At 58.8% G+C, this 27,208-nt stretch overlaps 1 protein-coding gene and 1 long non-coding RNA gene across 4 annotated transcripts; one reads left to right on the top strand and one right to left on the bottom strand.

Annotated features, from left to right (window-relative positions):
• Positions 1-2,398: 2,398 nt before the first annotated feature.
• On the bottom strand, positions 2,399-12,194 carry FSCN1 (fascin actin-bundling protein 1). Its single transcript, XM_067705426.1, has 5 exons — positions 11,236-12,194; positions 4,912-5,068; positions 4,699-4,820; positions 4,284-4,451; positions 2,399-3,819 (listed from the first exon to the last, which is right to left on the bottom strand). Exons 1-5 carry the CDS (start codon positions 12,065-12,067, stop codon positions 3,617-3,619), a joined length of 1,482 nt encoding a protein of 493 aa, XP_067561527.1. The 5' UTR covers positions 12,068-12,194; the 3' UTR covers positions 2,399-3,616.
• Positions 12,195-15,899: 3,705 nt separating this feature from the next.
• LOC137206616 (uncharacterized) lies at positions 15,900-27,208 on the top strand. 3 transcript variants are annotated; one of them, XR_010934745.1, is made up of 4 exons: positions 15,900-18,377; positions 22,719-22,836; positions 24,647-25,239; positions 27,050-27,208. It is a non-coding gene; the product is annotated as an uncharacterized lncRNA (long non-coding RNA). The 3 variants fall into 3 exon arrangements; XR_010934744.1 differs by having other exon boundaries at positions 24,230-25,239; XR_010934746.1 differs by lacking the exon at positions 27,050-27,208 and adding an exon at positions 25,663-27,040 and having other exon boundaries at positions 24,230-25,239.

Raw genomic sequence — 27,208 nt, 5'->3', positions numbered from 1 at the left:
GGGGTCCCACCCCAAGACGGACCTAAAGGACCAACCTGTGGAGATCCCAGTTTACTCTGGCCAGGTTACATCCTGGGGACCGCAGCTGCCCCATCTGCCCGGCCTTCGGCAGTCCTGCCCCTAACAGGGAAAAGAGCCACGGAAGGGAAGAAGGGCTGCCTCTCCTTCCTTTTTTCTTCCTTACAAGTTTAATTGAATGTTTTTCCTTCTGACATGATCTTTTAGGCTCACAATTAACCCCAACGAGTAGCTTGGAGCACTGGCTGCAGCTGCCCAGACTCACTGGGCATTTCTCTAGGCCTTGATGTCCCCATCTGAGCAATGGCAGCCTGGACTCTTGCTGGCCCTCCATGGCAGGCTTGGGGGGAACCCAGCCTCAGAACTGTGGGGCCCACTGGCCCCTGACCCAGCTGGAGGTGAGAGGAGCTGCAGTCAGGGTCTGGGAAAACTGAGGGGAACGGAGTCCCCAGGCACAGTGGTTGGAAGCCTGTGGGCTGAGTCAATGCAGGCTGGTGAGCAAACCGTAAGCTCTTTGTTCCTGTGGCTGGTCCGTGTGCCTGTGCCTGCGTCCACGTATGTCTCTATGTGCATGCGTGTTGTGTGTGCACTGGGCTCCTGTACATGCCTGTGTTCCTGTGTGCACTCACCCATGCATGTACACAAGCCCGTGTGCGTGTGTGCAGGATCACACAGTGACCCTTGTGAACTGGGAATCGCTGAGGAAGAACCGCATCCTTTGCTCTGGAATCTGCGCCCTGGGGGCCCCAGAGCCAATTCTGACGGGGGGGGGGGGCACCTTTCGATCAGGACACGGGGAGTCCCGGTGCGTGCGCAGGAGTGAATCTGGTGGTCCCCACGGTGCTCCATTTGCGCCCCCGGGAGTGTTTGCCGCCTTCCGGTAACGCCTGTCGCCTCCACGTGGGCCTAGAGACAATGGCCTCACTCAAATCCACTCTTCATCCGGGACCCAACCAGGCCCCGCCCCAAGGTTCCTCCCACCTGACCTTTGCTCGTGCGGTTCCCTTGCCCTGGTTGCCTTTCCTGTCCCTAGTATTGGGTTAGGCCCCCCTCCTCCCTAGGTGTGATCACCTCCCCCACCAGCCTTTGCGCCTCATTCGCGGGGTGTGTGTGGGGCGGGGGAATAAGCCCCTGTAACGCGCAGCCACTTGCTCTGCGCCCATTTTTGCAGAACGCGTGGAATTCAGAATCAGTGCCTGGGCCTGGCTGGGAGGATGCGGGGAGGGGTGCCTGCATCATTCCAGGACAGGTCATTCCTGCTCCTGGGCAGGCGCCCACCCCGGGCACCGCAGGGAACCACCTCGCTCAACCTCGCTCAACTGCCCAACTGGGGACCCCTCCCTGAGCCCCTTCCAGTGCATCCCCATCCCTGCAGTCTGGAGGAGCTTGGCTCCGGAGGACTCATCTGTTCCCTTCCACGTCACTGAGACTTTTCTGGTTTCCAGCCTGGCTTTAACAGTGGTGGAGGGTTGGCCGCCTGGACCCCGCTGAGAGCCCGACGTCCCTTTGTAGCCGCCATCTGTGCTTGTCAATCTCGAGACTCCCGCCCCCAGGGACCACCAATCACAGCGCAGGCATCCCAGTTTCGTCATCAGCAGCCAATCAGCGCTTCTGCTGACAGCTCAGGCCCCTCTGGTCCCGCTGCACCCGCAAGACGGCCACACGCCCACGTCCATCTTCAATCACCGCCTACTTACTGGACACCCATGGGGCACCCCGTTCCACCCTCAAAGCTCTGCCTCGCTACTCTGAACCTCAGTCTCCTCCTCTGTAAGATGGGAACAGGTATGCTCTGGGTAACATGATACTGCATAGAAGGGCCCAACCCAGCGTCTGCCTCTCTGGAGTCCCTGCAGGGCTGACCACCTGGAGGTCTGCCAGGGGCCGCGACCACAGGGTGGGCTCAGGACCCAGGTCCCCCCTCGAGGTTGGAAACTTCCTCAGCTTCTTATCTGCCAAATAAGAGAAGTGCCTCCCCTCCTCCCCAAGCTGGGCCTAGGGGTCCTGTTCTCATGAAGGCGTCCTCCCTGGACTCCAAGCTTAGCTCATCCAGCCGACTTCTCCCAGGGCCTGTGCCCACCTCTACCCGGGCCTGTCCTCCAAGGGCGCCCAGACAGCACATCCAGGTCCCAAGGGGCCCAAGCCTGCTGTGTTGGCGTGTGGATGGATGCACACGAGGCCCCTTGCAGTATGGAAAGGGGGCACCCAGGCCCCGCACCTCCAAGCTCGTCAAGGCACACGTGCCAAGGCAGGAGGAAGTCCGCTCTGCTGGTTTGTGTGGGCCTGACCTCTAACCCGGAAACCTGCAGCAGGAGGGTTCCCAGGCCCACCCCTGCCACCTGCCTTCACCCCCAACACACACACACACCAACCCTAGGGGTGCAGACTTGCGTTAACTTTATTTTGCTCTTTCCAGTCTGAAGCTACTATCATGGGCATTTAGAGTTATACAAATGACACTTACAAAAAATAAAAGACCAAGACACCCAGAGTGAGATGCATGGTGGACACTAACCAGAGGGGAAGGGAACTGGCAGGGGCGGGGCTAGGAGCCAGGGACCAGGGGGCTTCCATGGGGCTCCCGGCTGAGGGCGACGCCCAGCTTCATCCTGCCGAGACCCGGGAGTCCAGTCAGAAGAGGAGCACCGATCACACCAGGGGCCCTGGCTGAGGCGGTGAAGGGCCCAGCACCACCAGGTGGGGACACAGGCCTGGGGCCCAGGCACATGGGAGGGAAGGGGCCGGTGAGAGCCCCCTGGGAAGGTGGAGGCAGGTTCTGGATTCAGGGAGGCACCCCACCTACCCCACCACTAGTGGGTGGAGGGCACTGAGGCCCGGAGATGCTGTCTCAAGACTACCCCCCCACCAAGACCCCTTGAAGACCACCCATGGCTACAACCAGGCTTGCCTGGGGCTCCTCCAGCAATAACATTTCACTGAAAAAAAAAAGTTACTGACTTGGTCATTTTCTCCTTCCAGTCAGGCCAGAGTGAAAGAAAAGAGACAGGAGCAGGACCCCCGGACCACAGCAGGATGTGTGTGCAGTGGCCAGGCCCGGGCGGCCACCAAACCAAACCTGCTCCACTCACAGGGGCCTGGAGCCAGCCCCGTCCTGTCCACCAGCTGTCCTCCTGACAACACAGGGATGGCGCCCCAGGGGGGCCACCAACAGGCCTGGGGCAAGAGCTTGGCTCCCGGGAAATGGGGGAGGGGGAGGTTCAGGAGGGGACAGGAGATTCCAGTTACACCCCGCCACTCCCAGGAGCTGAGCTCGGGAAGGCCTCCCAGCCCCCCACTCCTCCTCGGCCTCTTCGGGGAAATAAGGCTCAGAGTTGTCTGAGGTCAGAAGAAAGAAGTTCCAGCCTCGCCCAGGGCAGAGAAGAGAGAGCAGAGGGATGTGAAGTCCCTCCAAGGACCAGGTCACAGCCTCTGGCCTGCCCAGGGGAGGCCACGTGGGACAACAGGTGAGGGCACCATTTGCTCTGGGTTTCCAGTTTGAAAGGCAAGGGGCTCGCCACCCACAGCAGAGCCCACCTGGAGGAGAGAGTTAGCAGGGCGGGTTGGGCAGGGTGGGGAGGGGGATGCCAGCGGCGGGGCCCTAGTACTCCCACAGCGTGGTGGGGTCGATAGTGTCAGCGCAGGCCTTTAGGACCCCCGCGTGGTCCCCCTTCAGGTAATGCCCGCCCACCTTGATGGCCACCTTGTTGTAGTCACAGAACTCGAAGAAGAAGTCCACAGGGCTGTCGCTGCTGCTGGTGACGGAGGAGTCGTTGCCCACCATCCAGTACTTGCCTGTGGAGTCTGGAGCAGGGGCAAGGGGAGGCCCCGTCAGGCCCTGCCTGGGCTCTGCTCCCCACCCTCCAGTCACGGCTTCCAGAATGGGGGTGGGGTCTGTTACATCCACCCAAGCCTCGGGCCCATGCTGGACTGGAGTCCCTTCCCCCGCCTCCCACCAGAATTTTGGTCCCATAACTCGTGTGTGACCCCTCCCCCGCCCAGCCTTTCCAGAATCCCGTCTCCCTCTCTAGCTCTATCTGGGGTGGGCCGGACATCTCCCTCCTGTACAGACAAGAGGGGAAGGGGCTACCCGCCCCCAGCCTAGAGCCTCTGGTGTCCAGATGGGGCCTGGCCCAGGCCACATCACAGGGTGGCCAAGCCGAGCCCCAAAGCCAGGCTCAAGTGGGGCAAGGGTTTGCTCTCTGTGTCCAACATCGGCCCCCTGAGCCCAGGGGGCCCCACCCGGCACTGCCCACAGGAGAACCTGCCTTTGATGTTGTAGGCGCCGTCTCTGAACTCCAGCTGGAAGACGTCGTAGTTGGAGCGGTTGGCGTCCAGGGTGCCTGTGACCTTGCGGCAGCCGATGAAGCCGTGCTCCCCACGGAACACGATGATGGGGCGGTTGATCAGCTTCATGAGGAAGAGCTCCGAGTCCCCTGTCCCAGGAGGTGGAAGAGAAGTGAGCCTCGTGGGGTTGGGCGTGGACACCCAGGGTGTGGCTCAGAGAGGGAGAGCGGGAGTCTGGGGTCACACAGCATGCCAGCCCTAGGGTGAGGCAGGGTGGTGCCAGTCTGGGAGGATGCCCAGCACAGGGCAGGCTTCGGGTGGGGTTCGTAAGTGACCATGGCATACAGTTAGACCCTCCAGGGAACAAGGGCTTGAGGTACGCCCCCAGGTGGCTACCTGCTGTCTCCACCGAGGCAGCCAGCTGGCCGTTCTTCTTGGCTGTCACAAACTTGCCATTGGACGCGCGCAGTATGATCCTCCGATCACGCCACTCAATGTCAAAGTAGCAGCTGGCATCCCTGGGGGTGGCGGGACAGGGTCAGGCGCGCCCCACAGGAAGGCCAGACTGGGCGAGCGCGGGCAGTGACAGGCGGGCAGCGGGGCACTCACTTGGTGGAGGCAGTGGACTGCACACCCCCGGTGGCCGTCAGCGTCCAGTACTTGCCCGAGTGGGTGCGGAAGGCGCACTTTTTGGTGTCGCGGTCGATCTCCAGCTGGAAAGTCTCTTGGTCGGTCTCTTCGTCCTGATTGGCTGACAGGTCCATACCTGCTGGGAGAGCCTCCAGCTAGTACAGGGACCCCCACGCCCCCCCAGTGCTGGCTGACCCTCAGCCCTGCCCGCACACACCAACACAGCAGGGGGCTGCTGAGACCCCACAGTGCGGCTCAGACCCCTCGGCCTTCACCTCAGAGGGCGGAACCCAGGATCCCAGGCAGGACAAGTCAAGGGCCAAGGCCAGCTAGGTCCATTTACACATCACATTCTCTGATTACAGAAGTAATACCTTCCAACAAACCAAATGCAAAAAGATATTGTTAAAAAAAAAAAAAGATATTGTAGAACCAACGGGGAGACTCTCAACATGGTCCAGGAGTAGAGAGCATGGATTAATTATTGTTAATCATGTTGTCATTAAGTAAGAAAATGGCCTTGTTTTTTAGAGATACACACAAACATTTTGAGATGAAATGCCCTGATGTCAGGGATTTGCATTAAATACAACCAGAAGCAATGAATAAAGGGACAGGGAGCTAGCGTGGCAGAATATTGCAGCTGGGAGAGTCGGTATATGGTAGTAGTTCACGATATCCTTCCTGCTTCTGTATACGTGTCAAGAGAGTCATAGCACACGTTCCCTTCAGGGAATTTAGAAAACTCATAAAAGCGAATTCACACACACCCCCACGCCCACCACACCCCCAGAACGCCACCGTGAACGGCGGGCGACCACACACTCCTAGCCTTTTCCCTGTGTGCTCACATATGCATTTTCTTGACCTTCAAGTGCATGCATGCTACAGACCTCGATTTGCAAATGATCTGCCTAACACCTTTACACGTTTCCATGTCCCTAAGTCGTCTGTGAAGGGGGTGGCTTCCGGGGTCTTGCTCCCACAAGCTGCAGCCATGTCGTTTTGCACATCCGTATGGACTCCTCCAGATAAAACCTGAAGTGGGATCTTTGGTCCCAACAAGTTCACATCCCCAAGCGCCATGGATCCTAAGGGCCTCAGCAGCAGGGTGAGTTGGGCCTTGAGGCCTTTATGAAGCCGGGATCAGTGGCGGGCGGCAGGTGTCCTTTTAGATGAGATGAGGCTGGCGGGTGGCAGAGGCTGGCGGGTGGCAGAGCCTGGGGTCTGAGCACCCCCAGGCCCTCCCCCAGGACCCATTCTTAGTTCTCCAGCCACCACCCAGAGGGCCTGAAAGGTGTCAGCCCCATGCTAACCGGGTCTCGTGTCCCATGTCAGCGCCACCCCATCACGAAGGAGAATGAGGCAGAGAGGTGGTGCCCTTGCCCAAGGTCACCCAGAGAGAAAGCTAGGGGTCCAGGGCTCTCGGGAGGAGAGATGGGCAAACTCAGGCCTCCTGCCACGCCCTCTCCCCCAACCCTCCCTCCCCTCTGTGGACTGGTGGATGTGGCCTCCACGGGTCACTCTGAAGCAGACCCTCACAACACTTGGGCTTGACCCTCCAGGCCCCCTGGGTCCCCTTAGCCACAGTGTCAGGGATCTGCTGACTACTGAGGCCCCGGGGGTAGAGGTGAGCTCGATCCCCCATCACGCCCCAGTGAAGCACGGGGCGAGGATCAGCAGGGGCCGGGCCTTCTGGGTGCCCAAGCCACCCAGAGGACGACCATCCTCAAGGCCACACCAGGAGCACAATGTGGGGCTGGGCTCCATCCCTGCTCAGACCTCGCCCAGCAGGCCTGCCCCCCCCCCCCGCCGCTGCTGCAGAGCTGCCACCCCCAGCCTGCCCAGCCACATGGTACCACCTGCCCAACACGTGGCAGGCCGGCTGACGGGAAGGAAAGAACAGACGAGGAGGAGCCCCACCGGGCACCCCTCAGCAGCAGAAAAGACAGACAGGGCTCCCCAGAAAGAGGGGCAAAGGGGGCAGGGAAGGGCCCCGAGTGGCAGTCAGATCTCTAGCACTGACCAGCCTACCTGACATAACAGAGGCTTGCCAGCGAACAAGGCGCTCGCCAGCCTGCCCGAGGACAAACACAGCAAGTGCAGGGGCTCCTTTTCAATGAGGCTTTGGTTCCTGAGAGCTTAGCCAGCCCTGCGCTCCTGCGGACAGCCCTGGGCTTGACTCCTCCCAGCAATTCCACAGAGTTATTTCCAGGAACAAAGGGAGGCTCTGCAGGGGCGGGTACCTCCTCAGGGCCACACGACCACCACCACCTGCTCAGCCACTCAGACCCCGTCCCGCCTGGGTGTGTCCAGTCCTGGAACTGGTTTGATAAACAGGCCTAGGCCAGCCCGCAAGGTATGCAAAGCCGGGGCCAGGTGCCCTTGAGTGCCTCCCCCCACGCAGCCTCAGTTTCCCTCTCTGCCTGTCAAAAGGGCCCGGTCTGAGATGGAAAGGATTTAGCAGCCCCGTGCCAAGCAGACACCAGGTCTTCCGCCCGCGACAGGAAGGGGTGGGAAGAGTATCCCCTCCCCATTCCAGTGGGGTAACTCCTGGCTCCAAGGCCCTGCCCAGATGGGAAAGGCCCCACTTGGAGTGGGGCCTTGGAGTCTCTAATTAGAGCTCGGTTACTATGGGAACAGGGTTTTCTTCGGGATTTTTCTTTTCATCAACAGCAGCACAAAAAACCTGAGTCACAGGCCCACAGGAGCCCTGAGGAGGCAGGAGATGCGGGGGCTCAACAGAGCCCATGGGCACATCCCCCCGACCCGCTCCAGAGAGCACAACTGAGATGCCGGGCCCCGGCGTGTCCCCCCACATCGTGGCTTTCCCCACCTCGAGCCTCTGAGCCATCCTGTACAGTGGCTTGGAGGGAGCACCCCCTCCCTGCCAACACACTTCATGATCCCCATCCCCCTCAGCCTTAGCAGTCCACATATTCCCCTGGCTTGTTCAAATCAGGCACTCTCCACCACCCCCATTCAGTTTAAGGGAGGGGGCCCAGAAGCATCTGTGGCCTCACCTCACCTCCCCTCTTCCCAGTCAGCTCTTGCCACTACCTGACCACTTTAAATCCCTACTCCGTCCTTACACAAGCTGAAATGCCCTGCCTCATCAGGAGAACTCTTACACATCCTGCAAAGCCCAGCTTGACCAGCCCTTTCTCAGCCAGCCAGCCTCACCTTTGAGCGGCTGGGACTGGGCACTTCCTGAGCATGGAGTCCCCAGGGCACAGCTGGCCAGATGCAAAGAGGCTGTGAGACCAGGTGGGAAATGGGGTGAGGCTCTGCCCAGGGTCTGGCTGGAGCCCAGGGCAGGTGAGGCTCCAAAGTAGCATGAGTACTGCTCACTCAGTGGCCCTGCCATCCTCCATCCCTGCCCAAGCCACGTCCCCACCTGTGTGGTCACAGCTACAGCACTTCCCAGGAGCTGGGGTAGACACGTGCCATCTGCCTGGTCACATCAGCTCTTGGGACCCCCACTCCCTGTGGCCGATCCTGCCTCTAATGTAGGCTGTGATGGCCTCCTCCCAGAAATACAGTCTGGCCGAAAAGAATGTGCCCAGGGCAGCCCTGGGCGAGCCCTTTACAAATGGGGAAACTGAGGCCAGAGAGCAGGCTGCAGCTTCAGCAGGGAGCACCCCACCCCCACCAGGCCCTGCCTGTGCAGGCCTACGGGGATGATGATTCACTTCCCCCAGCCAGCTAAACCCAGGATGCTCCTCCTTCCTGGCTGGCGTTTCCCAACATGTGTCGGAAGCACAGCTGAAGCCTCCTTGCCACGCAGGCCTGTCCAAAATGGCCTCTGCAGACACACACCCCCAAGCCCATGCCGGCTCCAGGTCCTCTGGTCATCCTCCACCCCACAAAGAAGACCTGAGGTCAGCCAACATCAGAACGAGATGAGGACCCCAAAATCTGAGGCCAATGTAGCTCCAATCTTTGCTCCCAAATCTCCCTTCCCTTTAAACGCACAGATGAGCCAGCAGCTCTCCTGGTGCAATTTCCGTCTCCTCCTGCCCCATCAGCTTGAATCACACTATGACGCCACCAACGAGCTTTACTAGAAAGGAAAGGGCACCTGCCCAGGCTCACCAGTGCCTGCCAGAAACACCCCCAGGATCTCTCTGCTCCTTTCTGGCGCCAAGGGCTAGGGCCAGGGCCACACGTTCCTGCCACACCTTCCCCAGGGCAGGTGCTAGATGCAGCCCAGCAAGCATGGAGCATGCCTGCATTGATGAACACCCAACCTAGGTCCTGTGGCCCTGCCGGCTGTTCCAGTCCCATCTACCAACCTCACAAGCTTCTGTTCAGCCACCCTGGGCTTTCTGCTCCTTCCTGCCTCGGGGCCTTTGCACAAGCTGTTCCCTGTACCTGCAACACTGTTCCACACACCTGATACATGCTACCTTCTATTCATCCTCAGGTCAGGTCAAGTGTCCTCCTCAGAAAGGGACCTCCCCCATCTAATCTGGGACCCTCATGTACTTCCTGGACCCCCAGACCTTTGCTTGACACCTCTGGGATGTTCCTCATGTCCCAACGAGAACATTGGGCCCAGCAGGGAAGGATCCAGGAGATGCCCATGTGCTCACCACTCAGGCCTCAGCATGTCTCACTTGATAGGGGCTCAGTGTTTGCTGAATAGGTGGGGATTCCTGCCCCACCTCGTACTGTGTGAGACTGGAAAGGGGAGGACCTGTGCCCCAGAGGTTGGGAGGCATCAGGGGGTCCAGATAAGAGCTCGTTCTGGAGCCAAACCCAGTTCTTCATGCTGCTTACTTGCTGTGTGATCTTGGGCACATGGCTGCTCCTCTCTGGGCCTAAACCTGCCCATCTGCAGGATGGAGGAAACACCACCCACTTCAATCAGCACACTCAGGTAGGAAACTGCCACCGGCCTGCAACCTCCTTGGCAGAGCCGGGTCAGGAGGGTGGCCGTCAGAAGGAAGGGGAGGGGGGGCTGGGCAATGACTGGGCTCCCATCCAGCTATCTCCAGAGTCTGGGGTCCAACTTCCCGGCTGGGGGAGCCAGACACCCACAGGTTCCCCCAAAGGAGGGGCGAGGGCGCCAGAAGGAAGAGAAGCCGCCTACGGGGAGAATCTAAGAAGGGGAAGAGGAGGGTTCACTTCTGGCGCGCAGGCCAGTAGGAAATCGCCAAGCCAGCGGGAGGCCCCGGGAGAGGACGCATCGAGTTGCAGCCAGTTGTTCCAGGCGGGAGTCTTGGGGGTGGGTTCAACCGAGGGTAGGGGGGGCTTCCCGAGGGTGCCGGGCTGGGGTCTCCGGGCTCAGGCTGAGACCGCTCTCTGGCTCCCGCAGAGCAGAGGGTACCGGCCAGGAGACGCGCGCGGGCGCGGGGCGGGGTGCCTGGCGGGGCGCCATCCACGCCACGCCGTCCCGGGGCTGGGGCGCGAGCAGAGAGGCCGCCTTCTGGGGTGGCTTCGGACGGGGCACTGGGCCTAGGGGCGGCGCGGGGGGTCCTCAGCAGGGGGGAACCCGCAGAAAGTCGATTCCTTCCCCCGCCCGGCCGCATCTGGTTTTCCCATCTGCAGAGACGGAGCAGGACAAAGGGGGCGAGGGAGGGCCTTGTCGACGAGCCCGCCCCCCTGCTCACAAAGGCCGCGGCCTCGAGCGCGGGGCGGACGCGGGAGGAGGGGCTGGGGGGGGAAGGGCAGACACTCTGGGCACCCCCCCTCCAGCAGAGGCCAACCCCTCCCAGCAGCCAGCGGAGGTGGAGAAAGGCCCGGAGGGAGGGGAGGTGGAAGCGCACCCTGCGGAGATCAAAGGCTACCCCCATCCCGCCCGCGAAAGGCGGCCTTCATGGAGCGGGGGCGCGCCCCGCGCCTGTTGCGACCCCTAGTCTCCCTGGAGCCAAAGGCCCACTGCCGGGGGGAGGGGCACGAGGAAACAGGCGAGGGGCGTCCCCTCCCCACGGGCTAGGCCCACGGATGCGAGGGAGGGATCTGCGCGCGTAGGGAGGACCCAGATCAGGCCGAGGGTTCGGAGGGTGGCACAAGGGGCGGCGTCTAATCGCGGCCTAGGAGCCCCAACCTCAAGGCGGAGTGGGGGTTATGCAGCGGCACCCAAGGATGGGCAAAGCCCCACCCCTCGCCTTTTCCTGGGGATCGGAGCGCAGGTCCCGCGGCGGGGTGGGGTGGCCCGCGCGCCCAGCGGGGGCGCACCGGGCGTCGCTCAGGATTGCAGCGGCGCCGCGGGCGAGAAAGGGCGGGAGGCTGCGGGGACTGGGGTGGGGTTCGCTTTGTGCATGGCCCAGAGAGGCGGGGGACGGCGTCCCCACTCACCCTGGCGCGTGGACACGTTCCTCTCGTTGGCCGCCTGCAGCACGACCTGGGCGCAGCTCTGTTCCAGGGCGAAGAGCTCGTCCTTGCCCACCTTGGTGGCCTTGCCCGCCTTGAGCGTGCCGCTGGGCCCCGACGGCGCCAGGTAGCGGCCTTCGCAGTCGCGGAAGGCCACCTTGCCGGAGCGGAACTCGAGCGTGTAGCCGGTGGCGGGCTCGGGGTGCGCCACTAGGCGCCCGTCGTGGCGCAGGAAGCGGTGGTCGGCCGTCTGCAAGCTGTAGCGCTGGTCCTGGAAGGCCAGCGTGATGAGCGAGTCGACGCCCCAGGGCACGTCGCGGTCCACTGCGATCTCGTCGGCCGGCCGCGCGCTCAGGTGCGCGTAGCGCTTGCGGGCCAGGCTGTAGATGGTGACCTGGGGGTGCATGGCGATGTGCACGCTCCACTTCTCGGCCGGCGACACGGTCTGAGCGAAGCACGACAGGCGGTCCTCGGTGCCGCCAAAGTAGCGCCGGTGCGCCTCAGACTGCAGCGACCAGCGGCCGTCGTCGTGCGCCACGATGAGAAAGCGGCAGTCGGCACTGGGCACCTCGTGTTCGCAGGTCACGTTGCCATCCTTGTCCGCCGCCAGGTAGCGGCCCAGGTGGCTGCGCAGGCACACGGCTGCGCTGCCCGCCTCGTCGGGCGGCTGTTCCAGCGTCCAGATCTGCTTCTTCTTCAGGCTGCTGGCCGACGCATTCACCTTGAACCCGAACGTCTCGGCCGTCAGGTACTTGTTGCTGCAGTTAATGAGACCGAACTGGATCTGCAGGGCCTCGGCCGTGCCGTTGGCGGTCATGGTGGCGGCGGGCGGGAGGCCGGCGCGGCCCGGGAGGTCGGTGGCGGGTCCCAGCGGCGGCGCCCTGCTCCTTTGTTCAGTTGCCGCGGCCGTGCGCTCACCCTCAGCAGCGCTTTACAAAGCCGGCCCGTGGCGCCCGAGCCTCTTTATAGGCGGGGTGACGTCAGCGTCGCGAGGTCCCGCCCCCGCCCCGCCCCGGGGCTCGCCGAGGAGGGGGCACCGGGGCCCAGGGAGCGAGCTGAGTCGCGCAGGGTCCCGGAGGGGCGCGGGTGGGGGCAGGGCTCGCCGCGTTCCCTGCTCGGCCGGCCTCTGCAGTCCCCCCTCTTCGGGCCGCCGCCCCCTCCCCGCCAATGCCAAGGCCTCGCTCTCGCAGCACCTCAGCCTGAGGACTCACCCAGAGCACGGGACCCCTCGGAGGCCCCGCACCCCAAGCCCAGCCGGGAGGAAGGCCGAGCCAGGTTTGAGGTTGTGATAGAGACCGCAAGACCACAGAGCACATCAGTACTAGGGCGGAGCGGCCTGGAGGCTCCTCAGAGGAGGTGGCTTTAGAGCAGAGCCTTGAAGGAGCTGAGAGGGGACCCTCCAAGGGCCTGTGGGCAGAAGAGTGGGGGGCAGGCCAGGAGCTGGGGAGGGGCCTGCAGACCCCAACTCACCCAACCCAGGCCTTGCAGCCTCCAGAGCGGGGGCTGGGGTTCCCCGAGGCTTCCCTCCCAGGACACTGCCCTGAAAGCCACCCAGACCCTTCCCTGTGGCCCAGGCACCCAGCCGGGCTGGCCCAAATAGGTCTCCGTGGTAGTGGCTGAGACAAGTGGCAGTGTGTCCACTCTGAGGATGCAGAAGCCACAGGGTTCTGGTGAGGTTCTCCAGGCATAGAGTGAGCAGCGTGCCCTTTTACTGAGCAGGTCAGAGACGTGCTCCCGCTCAGGCAGTACAGCCCCGAGGGGTGGAACCCAGGAGCCAGCGTGCCTCCCACTTGATACCCACCCCCAGGTCCCCACTGCATTGGACGCAGAGCCTGGCACACAGGAAGGGGCGACGCTGGCTACAGCCCTCCTTTAGGACCTCAGCTCTCCATCCTGCTCCGTCAACGTGGATATTCCCTACAGATGCCCACCCCTGCCCCTGTAGAGGAACACTTCCCTTTTCTGAGCATCTCCAAAGGCCAAGACTTTTGCTGGGACATTCCCCACATGCCAAGCAGGCCCCTGGAATGCCAGCATGACCACAGGCTGCCCACAAGGTCTCGAGGCCAAAGGCAGAGGGCATTGAACTAGCTCCTGGGCTGGTTGGTCTGTGCCTGTGGCTCCCCCCAGGCAACCTCCTCCAGGGATTTTTATCTTTCAGGGTAATTTTGTGTTACTTTCCCATCATTTGGGTCAAATGGGTTTACTGGCAGGTCCTTGAGCCCCAGGCAGGCACTGCCCACAGCATCCCCTCCCACAAAGCTCAGCTCTGGAGAGATGAGAAATCAAGTGTCTCTTTTTGAGGTCATCTAATAGACTTGAAACCCAGGGTCTCGCTGGCTGTGTGACTGTAGGCAAGTCACTTAAACCTCTCTGAGCCTGTTTCACCTTTTGTAGAAGAAATTCAAATCCCCCATCTCAGGGTTGTCTGAGAGTCCCTGAGGGCATGGAGCTCAGCAGACACGGTCCCTGGCCACCCTCAGAACCCATTCCAGTCCCCAGAAAGCCCTCGTAAGGGAGACCCCAACCCTCTGGCCAACTACCAAGGCTCAGAGGAGAGGGAGCTGAATAACTGAAGGTTGGGGGCGGGGTCCATGCTGGCAGCAGGACTGGAGTCTGCTGAGACGTGCCTGCTGGGATGGGGGCTGGATGGCATCTCCCTCCTGGCTCTGCAGCTCCCCATTCTGACCCGAGCGAGTCCCCCTCCTACAACTTAGCAGCATGGAGGCCAGGAAGGAGGCTGGGGTTGGGGGCTCCTGCCTCTCAGTCAGGCCAGGAGTGGGAGCAGGTCCAGGCCTTCCCAGGTGATGCTTTTGGCAGAAAGACTGGTGAGCCCGGCTGGGTATGGTGGCAGCCAGGGTTCCTGCATCGGGCTTCCTGGACTCAAATGCACATCCCTGGTTCGTGGTTTTCCCATCTCTAAAAAGGGCATAATGATAGCACCTGCCGCAGGAGAGAAGCTGAGAGGACAGAAGGCGCTGTGAACGGGACTGAGGGGGCTCCCGGGACGTGGCATTCGGTTTTCAAACCAGGAAGGTCTTGGGCAAACGGAGACAAGTTGGTGACTCCACACATCAGGCACCTAAAAAACAGTGCCTGGCACGTGGTCAGTGCTCATAAATGCCAGCTGGTCCTGGGAACTGTCCTGGGGATGGGCCAGACTCCCTCCAGCCCCCAGGGTCACCAGGAATCCCCAGGACCCTAGTCCCGTAGTCAGAGCGATGGTGAAGTACAAAGCTTTAGGATCAGTCGGCCGGGAGCGTGAGCCTTGTGCCAGTTTGCTGAATAAATTAAAATCAAATGGAGCAGTGTGGGGGAGGGCACATAGAAAGGGGACCTTGGATTTCCCTACAGACGAGGGCAGTCCAGGTCGAGTGAACAACATAGAGCCTGAAGTGTTGGGGAAAATCAGGTTAGTCCTGAGACTGGGGGCAAGGGGTGGTGTAGGGGTGAGTATATGAAGAGCTGAGGTTCGTTTCAATAGGTGTGGAGCTAAATTAGTATATTTAATTTTTTTCTGAACAGACAATATATTCACATGGTTCAAATCTCCCAAACCCTAAAAAGGCTTTTGTCCTCCCCCTCCCCCCATTCCCACCCACTACCTCCATACCTGCTGTTAGATTGTCTCCCTTTCCATGAACTTCAAAGACAAGCAAACCTGCATCTGTATTCTTGTAAATCCCTACATCTTTAAACAGTATTTTCAATCCTGCTTTCTTACTTGCATCTGAACCCAGTCTCTGCTTCAGTACCCGAGTGCCTTCCTTGTTTTCTTTCACAGCTGTGTAATGTTCCACTGCATGAATGTGCCATTTATTTAACTGCTGCCATGTGGATGGACACTTGGGTTGTTGCTATTGATGCCCTGCTTTGGCCAGAACCTCCTCCCAAGAGGGATGCCCTCCACCACAAACCAACATGTGTTCATGTTTCTCTTTACCCAGCAGGCAACTTCTAAAAAATTAAGGCTGTCCAGTCTTGGCTTGAATGCCTCTGGTGATGGGGAGCTCACTCTGTCCTCTGTCCAAAGCCAATATGGGTGATACGTATTTGCCTTGTTCTAGCTTGGGGGGAGATTGGGGGGTGAGGGAGCCCTGGCTCACAGCAGCTGCTGGGAAAGAGGGGTCTCCTGAGTACAGGGAAAACTACCAGATGGCTGAGTCTCATGAGCATAGATCTTTGGATGAGGGCAGAGGGAAGCATCTCAGTTTTTTTTTAATTATTATTATGATTAATTATTGCCGAAAAGCCAATATAGGAACAAAATCTTAGGTCAGTTTGGCAAAAGAGCATTTTCAAAACTCCTTCCCTGCTCTGCACCCATGTTCCCGCCTCTTCCATTCCCCGAGTCTCAGTTACACTGGGCACTTCTGTGTCCAGTGCAGTCACATGGTCCTGTCTGCAGGCTCCACCTTGGGTCCCTCTGGGGAAGGACAGGAACACGGACGCTGTGTCCCTGGGCCCCACGGGAACCCAGGCGCCACCTGAGCTGCCCGGAACAAGGGCATGGCACGGGGAGAACGGAGGTGCTTGGCTGGGGCCAGGCCTGAGCCGCTCCCAGGCTGGCCGCCGGGCGCCCTCCTGCCTGGTCTGGGCAGGAAAATGAGGCCACCAGGAAGGGCTGCTCAGCTAGGCCTGAACCCAGTTCCCCGAGTGAGGATTCTGAGCCACAAAGACTCAGACTCCTCCCCCGTCCAGCAGGCTTGGAGAATTCCCTGTGCCCACCCACCACTGATGGTCAGGGGCTTCCTGAAATGACATCCTGGGATGCATCCCAGCACAAAAGCCAAGGAGCAGAAGCTGGAGTCAGTAGGCCTTGACTTGGCTCCTGGCTCTGACACACACTTGCCATGGGACCTTTGACAGGTTACTTCACCCTCAGTTTCCTCACCTGTCAAATGGAAATAATAATACATGCAGAGTTCCTCATGGACAACACAGAGGTAGGTATAAAAATGGCACAGTGTTTGTAAAAGCAGCAAACAAATGTCTTTACCTGTCAGAAACCCTCCCTAAAGGAACCTCCCTGGCGGGCCAGTGGTCAGGACTTGGCACTTTCACTGCTGAGGGCCCGGGTTTGATCCCTGGTCAGGGAACTAAGATCTCTCAAGCCATGAAAAAGAACTCCCTATGAAATGACATGATGCCTGGGTTTTGCCTTAAACCATTCCAGACAGGGTGGTGGGCACATGGGATTGCATTCCGTGAGTCTCTCTATTTTTATTTTTTGGCCATGCCTCGTGGCCCTGACCAGGGATCACACCCGGGCCCTTGGCAGTGAAAGTGCGGAGTCCTAACGACGGGACCGCCAGGGAATTCCCGAGTCTCTCTACTTTAATAAATGTTTGGACATTTCCATGATAAAAAGTTTTGGACGAGGACACTAAAAATAAAAAATAAAATACCCCAGTCCTCCCTTCCCCCAAAAAAACGATAGTTGTGGTGGGGAATAGATAGGATGTAATGATTGTGCCAGCAGTGATGGCACGAGAAGAGACAACATACTGTGTTTTTTATGTCTGCCTGAACATGTTCATAACAATAATGAACCCTGACATTCTGACCCTGCATCTTCGCCTGTGCCTTAGTCCTGTCTCCTGTGTGTGCTGTTTCGTTGTGTTTGGACCTCATCCTGCCAGCCCTCTCTGTACCTTTATTCAGGAATGTATTATGTAGGTAGAGATGGAGAGGTGATAGGTAGATGATAGATGATAGATAGGAGATATTGATAGATATTTAGATAGAGAAGTGCATAGCTTTATTTCTGAGGGTTTTGTTAATTTGGCTTTTTTTTTTTTTTTTTTTGCTCTGCATCTTACTTACATCCCATGACGACTTGGCCCAGTGAATGACCCCCACCCCCTCCATCCCCAGGGCTGTTTCCACCCCATTCTCTCTGGCATGTGGAAGGTCATCAGATTCCTACTAGGCTGTCACATTGACCTGACGTTCCAGGCTTGATCCCAGGGGCAGATGCCTGCCTGGACTAGCTGGGCCCTGACCTGTGCCTGTCCCGGAGCTGAGCCCTCTCACCTGGGCTGGGGCAAAGCTGCGCTGCCCAGGGTCTCCGGCACCTCGGGCTCCCCATGGCTTCTCCTCGAGGAAATCTTCCCAAGCCCCACTTCTCCCAGCCGCCGAGACCCGGGCCCCAGCTCCCACCGCTCCTGGGGTCACTGGTGCTGGGCTCCAGTTGGGAGGCGGGCATTAAACCACTCACAATCACAGGCGCTGGAGGCACTGTGCCGAGGGCTTTATATGCTTTAACTTTCCGACAACCGGGTGTCATGCCCACTTCACGAATGAGGAGAAGGAGCCTGAGCGGCGGAAGAAACACAACCAAACAGAAAGGAGATTGGTGCCTGCAGGGGCCGGGGAACGGGGAGCGGCTGCTTAATGGGGACGGAGTTCCTTTGGGGGGCGGGGGGGGGACGACAGTGTTTCGGAACTAAGTAGAGGAACTTCCCCGGCGGTCCAGTGGCTAAGACTCCACGCTTCCACTGCACGGGGCGAGGGTTCGATCCCTGGTGGGGGAACTAAGATCCGACATGCTGTGCAGCACCACCAAAAAATTTTAAAAATTAAAAAAAAAAGAACTAAGTAGAGGTGGTGGTTGCACAACATTGTGAATGTATATACTAAATGCCACAGGAGTGTGTGCTTTAAATTTTTATGTTGAGTGAACTTTACCTCAACTTAAGAAACATCAATCAATCTTGGGGAAAAAAAGCACGGAAGCAAGTCACGCAGCTAGGAGTGACAAAATCAAGCCTTAGACTGTCTCCCATTGTCCCCCGCCCCGCCCCAGCACCTCCCACTCCTTGCTGGGGCTCCCCCTTCATACCAGCTTTGCAGTCTCACACCCTGTCTTTTGCCTTCCAGGATCTCAACGCTAGAAACCTCCTGTCACACCTGACCAGGGCTGCCGGCTTTCAGGGCATGGGCCCTGCACTTGGTCTTGACTGTTGTCCAGGGACCAGGGTTTGAGGCCCCTCGAAGCTTCAGTTCCTCGTCTGCAAAAGGACAGGATGTGACATCCTGGGAGTTTCCCGCCAGCATCTCTTAGAGCCGTGAACAGGGGGCTCCCCGTCTTCTCTGAGGCTCACTTTCCCTTCTCTCAAAAGGAGGTAAGTGTGTCCCAGGCATGTGTAAGAGGCCAGAACAGCCATCCACGTTGCAGATGCACAGATGTCAACGGCCCAGCCCCCATAGATGACCGGCCTCAGGGCCCAGAGCCTGTGAATGGTGTCTTTGTTGTTCTGCCCCTGTGGCCCCTCGAGGCAGCCTGGTACGGCCTGCATCCCTGCATCCCTCGCATCCCTCACGAGTGCCCTAAGTGGGAGTAACCGATGGACAGCTGTGCCTTCCAGGGCCACAGGCCACACCCCAGCACTGTCGGGTCAGAGCCAAGGAGGGCAGGACCAGCTGTCACCCCATCTCCAGAAACATCTCTGCCAATAGGGGTTCAGGGCCGCCAGGTTACACGTAGGGAAACTGTGGCCTGGACAGAACAGCGAGGCTCTGGTCCAGCTTTTAGGAGGGACATAGAGCTCTCAGGGGCCCAGTCTGTGGCTCTTCTCAGATTTGCCAAGAGATCTGTGACACCCCCTCCTGCCCCTAAATTGTAACCCTTCTAAGTCAGGAACCAAACCTGTGGGTGCCCACGGCGTGGCCCACGTAGTGAGCTGTCCTGGGCGGTGGGGGAGACCCCAGAGTTAACCGTGAGGTCCAGGAGGGCCCCCAGGAGGAAGTGGTGGCCACGCTGGGTGAATAGGAATTCAGCAGGGCAGAGCCAGGCTGGCTGGAGCAAAGGTACAGAGGCTGACCTGCCCCGTGTCTGTTACCAAAAACGTGTCCCTACAAAGCATTTCTATTTCTGTCGTCCTGGACCAGGAAGCCCCGAGGGGAAGGCCTGGATTGGCCTCAGCGGGCAGCTCAGAGGCCGCACCTGGCCATCCACCTGACAGTGTGGCAGGTGCTGGACCAGCTCTGAGCCCCGAGTGTGTTTTGTAAAGTGAGGCTGTGGCGGCAGTTCCTTGGCAAGTGCCTGGCTAATTAAGAGGGCATTAGCACCCTGGGCAGAAGCCCTCTCCTGCCAAGGCATCCTTGCCAGGAGCAGGGCCGATTCCCTGGCCGTGCCAGGCCTCGGCTAAGCCCCACCTGGCCGCCACCCCACTCCTGCTCCTCAGGGCCTGCGGCCGACCTTCGGGGTCCCCCCGCCCCTCTACCGGTGCCCGTGAACCTCCACAGCACAGGCCGGCCTCTGGCCTCAGGCCTCAGGCCCCGTGTGTCAAATGGTGTGTTCATCCACCCTCCCCGAGCCCGCACGGAACCCTTGCTACGTAACGCCCGTAAGTCCAGGGGCATCACGGTCACCTGCGAGGAGCACGGTGCCCGCTCTTCCCCCACCCAGCGGGCTCTGAGCGCTATTCTGATTGACTTCTGACGCCTGGGCGGGGAGAAAGAGTGACGAGCACCTCCACAGGGACGGCAGCCTCGCCCGCCTCCTCCATTACCCCCAACTCATCTACTGGGGCATACTGGCTGCTTCCTCCACGGCAAAGCTGGCCCCGCCTGCCCCGCAGCTTAAAGCTCTCTCAAGGCTCCCCAGTGCCCAGAGCCCTTGGTGGTCCAGCCTCTGTCCATCTCTCCTGCCTCGCTCTCCTCCTCTCCCTGTTCTCCACCTGCAAACCCCTGCTCGTGCAAAAGACCCACCTCAAACATCCCCCATCTCCTCTGGGGAGGCCCCCAGTGTGTGTGGGGGAAACTCTGGCCCTGTTCCCGCAGGTCCGAGCGTCCCAGGGGTCAAGGCAGGCCTCTTTGTGCAGTGATGGAAGTGTTCTGGACCTGCTCTGTCCAATACGGGAGCCTCAGGTCACACATGTGGCTGCGGAGCATTTGAAACGTGGCTGGTGTGACCGAGGAACCTTTCATTTTGCTTCACTGTGCTTCGCTTACGTGTAAGAAGCGCAGGTCCGGGCACTTCTGCTGCGGCCTGGGCAGCCGGCGCCGCCCCGCCCCGCCCCGCCCCGCCCCGCGCCGCCCCGCCCCTCCCTGGGAGGCTAGAGCAGAGTTTGGAGCTCGGAGGGATATCCCACGAGTTGACAGATGTGACAACAAGCGTCCAGTGCCTCGGCCAGTTGTTGGTGACTTGCCTCTTTTGCCCTCCCCCCTCACCGGCGGCCAGGACTGTGTCTCCCCACCCCCGACTCCAGTGCCACAGCTGCAGCACCCATGTCGGGCCCTGCAACATGCAGCAAACCCCTGACGCGTGCATCCCTGAGGCCCACCCAGCAGCCAGGCAGCCCCAAGCAAGACAGAGGGACCCAGAGGCAGGAGGGGTGGACACCAGACCCTCCCTCACCTTCCCTGCTGCCCAGGCCTTTCTTGGCTCAATCCTCCGCGGCCCAGGGACCCTCCCCGACTCCAGACCCTGACAGTTCCACAAGTGGGCACATGGCCTCCGACCAGCACTCTGGCTGCTTCCCCGAAAGAGCCTGGGGCGGAATCTGCATAGCATTTCGGGAGCGCCAGCTGCCTGGGGGATTCCAAATGCTCAGACGGGGAAGGGGAACCTTTCACTATGTGCCTGACTCAGGGGTCCTGCCAGCCCCTCTCTACCCCACCCGATGCATGTCCAGCCCCTCCATGGAGCCCACCTGCTCTCCTCAACCTGGGGTCTCCTCCCAAGGCCTCCGTGTACAGCTGGGGTCGGGGGAGAGCCAACTCAAGCCCACTTAGACAAGCCCTGTGCCCCCGCTTGGGGGCTGTGTCAGCCTGGAGGAAAAGAGGCTTTTATTCTTGCCAAAAGCCACAGCCCCCAGCCAGGGCACTTTTTAGCCACCCAGAGGGGCACCTCTTTCTAATTCACACAAAGGCTCTATGCAGGCCAGCAGGATTCTGTCCTCACCCATCGTTCCCTAGGCCATTCATGGATCCCTTTGGAAACACTGTCTTTCAGTCATGAAATCTTCACGGCAAGAAAACCACACAAACAACCAACCAAAAAAATTGGGAGTTCCCTGGTGGCCTAGTGGTTAGGTTCCGGGCTTTCACTACCGTGGCCCAGGTTCAGTCCCTGGTCGAGGAACTGAGATCCTGCAAGCCTTGCAGGGTGGCCAAAAAAAAGAAGAGGGAAAGAAACTTGACTCAACTGGATAAATATCAATAACAAGTCTAGTAGTTATGGCAAGAAATAAGAAGCCCTGAAGAGGGGAGTTTCCTGGGTTGGGTAATTCTGATAATAGCTGGGAAAGGACCCTGGAACTTCCCCTACTCCTCTCTCTACCATCCTTACTGAGTCAGCTTTACTCTCAGGCTGAGCCCCTCAGAGTCACAAAATGGCTACCAGGCTTCCAGACATCACATCTTCCCAGCATCATCTAAACTAGGCTTTTGACAAACCCCTTCTCAGTATCATGTTTTTAAATGCATAAGACAGAATACGTAGCATTACAAAGGAAGCCAATTACATTCAAATTGTCAACCTATTGTTTACTTGTGATGTGCTAATATGGACTTTCTTTTAATTCATTAAATAATACCTAGTGGTGGGTTTAAGAACTACCACTACGTGAGTCCAAACGACATTCTGAAATTTCTGCAATAGAGGTACTATGTTCTGAAACCCTCGATGACAGTGTTGGTGGCAAAGCCACAGGCCCTTCTGGGGTTTGCTGTTCACAATCCTAAAGGAGGGAAATGCTGAACTCAGTCAGTGACGATCAGGATGTGATTGTTTTCTCATCCGAGTTCAGAGACTCCAGACTCCCTAACTCCCGCAGCTCTCTGTGGAAGGCTGTTCTTTCCCAGAGCCCTCCTGCAGACCTTCCCTCACTTCTCTTAGCCAAGCTGACAACGTGCTTCTCCCCAAATCCACACCCTATAGAATGACTATATGGTCCAGCAATTCGACTTCTGGGTATAAGCCCTGTAGAACTGAATGCAGGGACCTGAACAGGTATCTGCACACCCATGTTCACAGCACCGTTTATTCACAGTAGCCAGAAAGTGGAAGGAACCCAAGTGACCATTAACAGCTTTTTTTTTTTTTTTTTTTTTGGCCACGCTGAGCGGCTTGTGGGATCTTAGTTCCCTGACCAGGGATCGAACCCGTGCCCCCAGCAGTGGAAGCGTGGAGTCTTAACCAGTGGACCACCAGGGAAGTCCCACTGACAGCTGAGTAGATAAACGAAATGTGGTCCATCATACAATGAAATGTCATCTAGCCTTAAAAAGGAATGAAATTCTGAGACCTGCTACAACGGGAATGGACCTTGAGGACAGTATGCTCAGTGAACACGAAAGGACAAATACTGTAGGATTCTGCTTATATGAGGTCCCTGGAGGAGCCACGTGCAGAGAGACAGAAGGTGGAATGGTGGTGGCCGGGGGTTGAGTGAGGGGGAAAAAATAAAACAAAGAGAACTTACTGCTGCCTAACCTTGTGACTTTCTCTGACGCCACAGTAAGGAAGATGGCAAAGTTCTGGAACAGGACCGACACGCAGGTGGATGGAATAGAAGATTGAGCCCAATTGACTTATCCAGTCATTTGATTTTCACCAAAGGTGCCAAAGAAATAGAGGTCAGCACACGGATGGGGCAGCGGTCTCCGAGCAGGGCTGTGGGCAGCTGCAGCCACCGGGGTGCAGGCCCTTGCTCATCCTCTGTCTTCCTTTCTCTCTCGAGCCTCAGCGTTGTCCTCTGTGAAATGGGTACCATACTGCCCACCTCAGAGGGCTGTGGGGAAATGTCCTGAAAAAGATATGTGTCCACGGGAGCCTGCAGGGCAGGAGGAGTTCAGGGACCACCTGGGGTTTGGTCTGGGGTGCACGGGGGCGGGGTGGGGGGAGACAGGGTGGTGGAGAGGCCGGAGCCTGCAGGTCTGTGCTCAGGGTTTATCCTGGGAGTGCTGGGGAGCCATGGAAGGTTTCAGTGGGAGTGTGGCGTGCTCCTGTTGACACCTGGGGAAGTCAGATGGGAGGAGCAGGCCCCGGGGGCTGAGATGGGCAGGAGGTGCCGTGTACAAGAGGGTGAGTCAGCATGCTGGGGCGTGGGGGCCTCGGAGCCCCACATCCCGAGGGTCACAAGGACCAAACAGGGCCCAGAGGATGTGCTCAGAAAGCAGTTTCTGTTTTGGGGGGAAGAACTTTGACACCGTCTGAGGGGCTGGAAGGGGGCAGCATGAGTAGGACCAGACAGGCACCTGGGGGAGGGTCACAAGCCTGCTCAGATCACACTGGCTGGGACCCCACAGTTCCTCCTGCCTCCCCGCTGCCGTCCCCAGACTCCCACCGCCCTCTAGCCCTCACCCCACAGGCGGTGACCAGCAGGAAGGCAGCGGAGGGGAAGACGGGGTGCGGAGGCTGGGAAGTGCCCGCAGGGGGCAGTTCCCTCCCAGCAGCTCTGGCTGGGCCCTGGCAGGCATCGTGCAGTGGCCAGCGGGCTGCAGTGTCCCTTGCCTTGTCTCTGGCCTAGTTATGGATTTTTTTTATAAAACCTGTGCAAGGCAAACCCTAACAGGAAAGCCTTAGAAGCCAGTGTCTCCGGGCACCCCAGGGTCTGCGCACAGTGACGGTGGAGCCGCTGTTGAGCTGATTCCTGCAGCATCAGTGTCACTGAGGAGCCAGGCTCAGAGCACCTCTGGGGGCAGAGGGACGGAGGCCCCTCCCTACCATCTGCGGTGCCCCCCAGCCCTGGGTAGGAGGGTCTCCGTCTACTCTCAGCAGCGCCTCTTCAAGGAGGACAGTGGGGCTCAGAGAGGTGCAGTGACTTGCTCAGGGATGCCCAGCTAGTCCGGGAGGGGTCCCAAACCTGTGCTCTGTGAGGAGACCTCACTCGCGTGCCCCCAGTGCCTCAGTGTCCCCTCTGTTCCCAGATGAGTGCTCCAAGTCTCCGTAGATGGGTTTCCTGGGGCTGCCATAACAAATTACCACAAACTAGTTGGCTTAAAACAACAGGAATTTATTTTCCCACAGTTCTGGAGTCCAGAGGTGGAAGTCAAGGTGTCGGCAGGGCCGTGCTCCCTCCAGAGGCTCCAGGGAAGGCTCCTTCCTGCCTCTTTCGGGCTCTGGTGGCCCCGGGTGTTCCTTGGCTTGTGGCCAAATCACCCCATCTCTTCCTCTGCCTTCACAAGACCTCCTTCCTGGCGTCTCTCTGGGTCCCAATCTCCCTCTCCTTTCTCTTATAAAGACACCAGCCAATGGATGGAGGGGCCGCCCCCAACCCAGGCTCTCATCCGAGATCCCTAAATAATGACACCTGCCAAGATCCTATTTCCTATCCTAAGGTCACATTCTGAGGTTCCAACGGGAAATGAATTTGAGGGGGGGTCACAGTTCAACCCAGTCCAGTTCAGATGTGGGCCTCGCTCAGGTGCCCCTTTCCCTCTGCAGCCCCTGGGAACCCCGGCATCATTCCCGCCATTTGTGGGCTGCTCCAAGGTAAGGACCCGGCTGTCGTGGTGGCCACAGCATCTCTGTGCTCCGTCCAGAGTCTGGCTTGTTAAATTCCCCATGAGGGCGCAGCAACTCCACCACCACGATGACCCCACAGATGGGAAGGAGCGCGTGCTGGGTGACTCCTTTTAGGAAGTTCAAGAACAGTCAAAGCTAGTCGGGGAGGTGCTGGCCAGGTGGGGCTCCAGGGGGCTTCTAGGAGCTGGAAATGTTCGGTGTCAGCCACAGACGTAACTTTAACTGTTCCAGCGGCCTCATTGACACGGTAAAAATAAACCAGTGAAATCAATTTTAATAATATATCTTATTGAACCCATGAGTATGCCCCTAATATGATCATTTCAATATGTAATCAATATAAAAATTACTGAGAAATTTTTAGGTTCTCCTTGCCCTCCAAACTAAGCCATCTGGCCCACCTACACTCCGTCAAGCCGCACCTGGCCCGCTCCCACCACAGGCCCATCCTGGGCTCCACAGGCTGACATCTCGGCTGGACACATCTCAACAGACACATACTTGTACTCAAGGTAGGTGCACTTTGTGTTGGAAGAAAGAGAGAAAGAGAAATAGACGCGGGGGGCGAGGGAGGGAGGAAGGAAGATGTTGTCCTTGAGTGACTGAGTCCCTGAGTCAGGAGGGGGGCTCTGGTGACCGACCAGGCACAGCCTTCGGGCCTCCCTTCCACAAAGGTGCAGAGTAATGGGGACCAGAGGCCCTGGAGGCTGTGGGGGGGCCATCCTTGGGGAAGCTCCCCTCCTCCAGGCAGCTGCCAGAGGCTGTGATTCCACAGGGCCCCCATGCAGCCCCTTATCTCCCTCAGCTGGTAGCCCATTGTCTTGGAAGGAAGGGAAGGGCAGAGGAAAGTCCCCGAGGCCCCTGCCCTGCCCCACCCTCCCCCAGGCTCCCCCACTCCACCCCACCACCACCCCACTCCACCCCCGCCATTCCAGCTTCCCCACCTGTCTCTGCCCTGGACTGGCCCCTGGAAGCCCCAGACCTCCTCCCAGGACAGCACGAAGATGAGTGGGGAGGACCCTGCATCACGTTAAACTGAAAGGAATTGCGTTCTTTAAAAACTGCACGCTTGGCGTGAGTTTTCAAGATGAAGCGAGAAACAGAGAAGACCTCTTCCTTCCTCTCCCCTTTGCCCCTTCTTTCATTTCCCTTCTGGAACAGCTGAGTCCTAAAGCCACTGGCTGGGGCAGAGCAAGGTGGGTTTCCACGCACAGGGTGGAGAGGGCTCCCATGGTGGGGTGTGCAGGAGTCGGGTGGCCGGCTTGGGGACATGAAGCCAGGTGGCAGAGGGTGGTGGCTGCACCCTGCATTGACCCTGGAGGTGGCAGGAGGGGTTGGATTCTCATGTTCAGGAGAAAGAATCGAGAGGCCCCAGCAACGAGCCCGGGAAGTGGAGAGAGCAGGAGGGGGCTTCCTCCAGGAGGGCAGGGCCACTGACTGGCTGAGGACAAGGGGACAGCCCTGACCCCTCACCTGGAGATGTACCACACGCCTCAAGCTTGAATCCAGGGGTCCTGGCCAGTGTTCCCGCCACCCACCCACCCTCTCCCAAAACTTCAGAAGTGCCGTCAGCTTTGAAACAGTTTAAGGTGTTTCTGGGAAGCGTGAGGTCCTCAAGCCCACCCACACCCCTTGCTGGTCCTTGCTGGGCACTGGGAGGCCCTGCCCGGGCATGGCCCGAATGTCCCCTCACACCCACGCTTCCCGGGGCAGCCTGGACCCTCACCCCAGCTTGCCCTCGTGGCTCTTCACAGTGCTGCATGTCCACCCCTACTGTGTGCCTGGCACGGGCAGGGTCTCATCTAATCCTCACAGCTGTTACCAACCCATTTTACAGATAAGGAAAGTTTCAAGGAGGCAAAACTTGCCTGGGAGGTGGAGGTGGGAACAAAGCCTATACACGCTCTCTAGATACCACTGCCAGGTTTTCTTGCTCAAATCTCCTCCTCCAGACACGAAACCTTAAAACTAAATATGTGATTTGCATTTATGGCTTCATGATGTATCTGCTGGATCCTGCTGTTGTTTGGGATCGAGCACATCACTGATAAAGAAAATAAAATTCTGAACAAAGAATCTCGACTACATTAAAATGGCTCACGTTCTGACCATAAACAGTAAATAAATCAAATCCAATCCAATCCCCTCCCTCAGCCTGCAGGCGACCCTTCCCTGACTTAGCTGCTGAGTCTCAGGTGTGCAGGGAGGAAGGGGGGGAGGAGGCACCGATGATCACACCGTCCACAGCCCTCTCCCCCCTCTTCCCACACCTCATTATTTTTTTTTTTCGGCTACTCCTGACTGCTGTGTGACTTGGCCCAGGCTACCTACCCTCTGTGAGCCTCAGTTTTCTCATCTGTAACAGCTTCACAATCAAGTAACTCGAAATCGGTGAGTCCACCCACCCCCACCTCAGCACGAAGGGCAGGGAGGGGAAACAGCGGCGTGACAGAGTGGCGGGGCCTAGAGGGTAAGTTCCTA

This window comes from Pseudorca crassidens, chromosome 15 (assembly GCF_039906515.1).
Source record: "Pseudorca crassidens isolate mPseCra1 chromosome 15, mPseCra1.hap1, whole genome shotgun sequence".
Classification (NCBI taxonomy): Eukaryota; Metazoa; Chordata; class Mammalia; order Artiodactyla; family Delphinidae; genus Pseudorca; species Pseudorca crassidens.
The sequence above is the reverse complement of the archived record's forward strand: the minus strand, read 5'-3'. Positions and strand labels throughout refer to the sequence as shown.

What these genes read in the sequence shown, in the direction of transcription:
- FSCN1 (XM_067705426.1), bottom strand. Translation starts at nt 12,067, where the DNA reads ATGACCGCCAACGGCACGGCCGAGGCCCTGCAGATCCAGTTCGGTCTC. An exon ending in CAGTCCACTGCCTCCACCAA is followed by an intron (nt 4,821 to 4,911) that starts GTGAGTGCCCCG and finishes CGCCACCCCCAG; the next exon opens with GGATGCCAGCTGCTACTTTG. An exon ending in TGCCTCGGTGGAGACAGCAG is followed by an intron (nt 4,452 to 4,698) that starts GTAGCCACCTGG and finishes CTCCTGGGACAG; the next exon opens with GGGACTCGGAGCTCTTCCTC.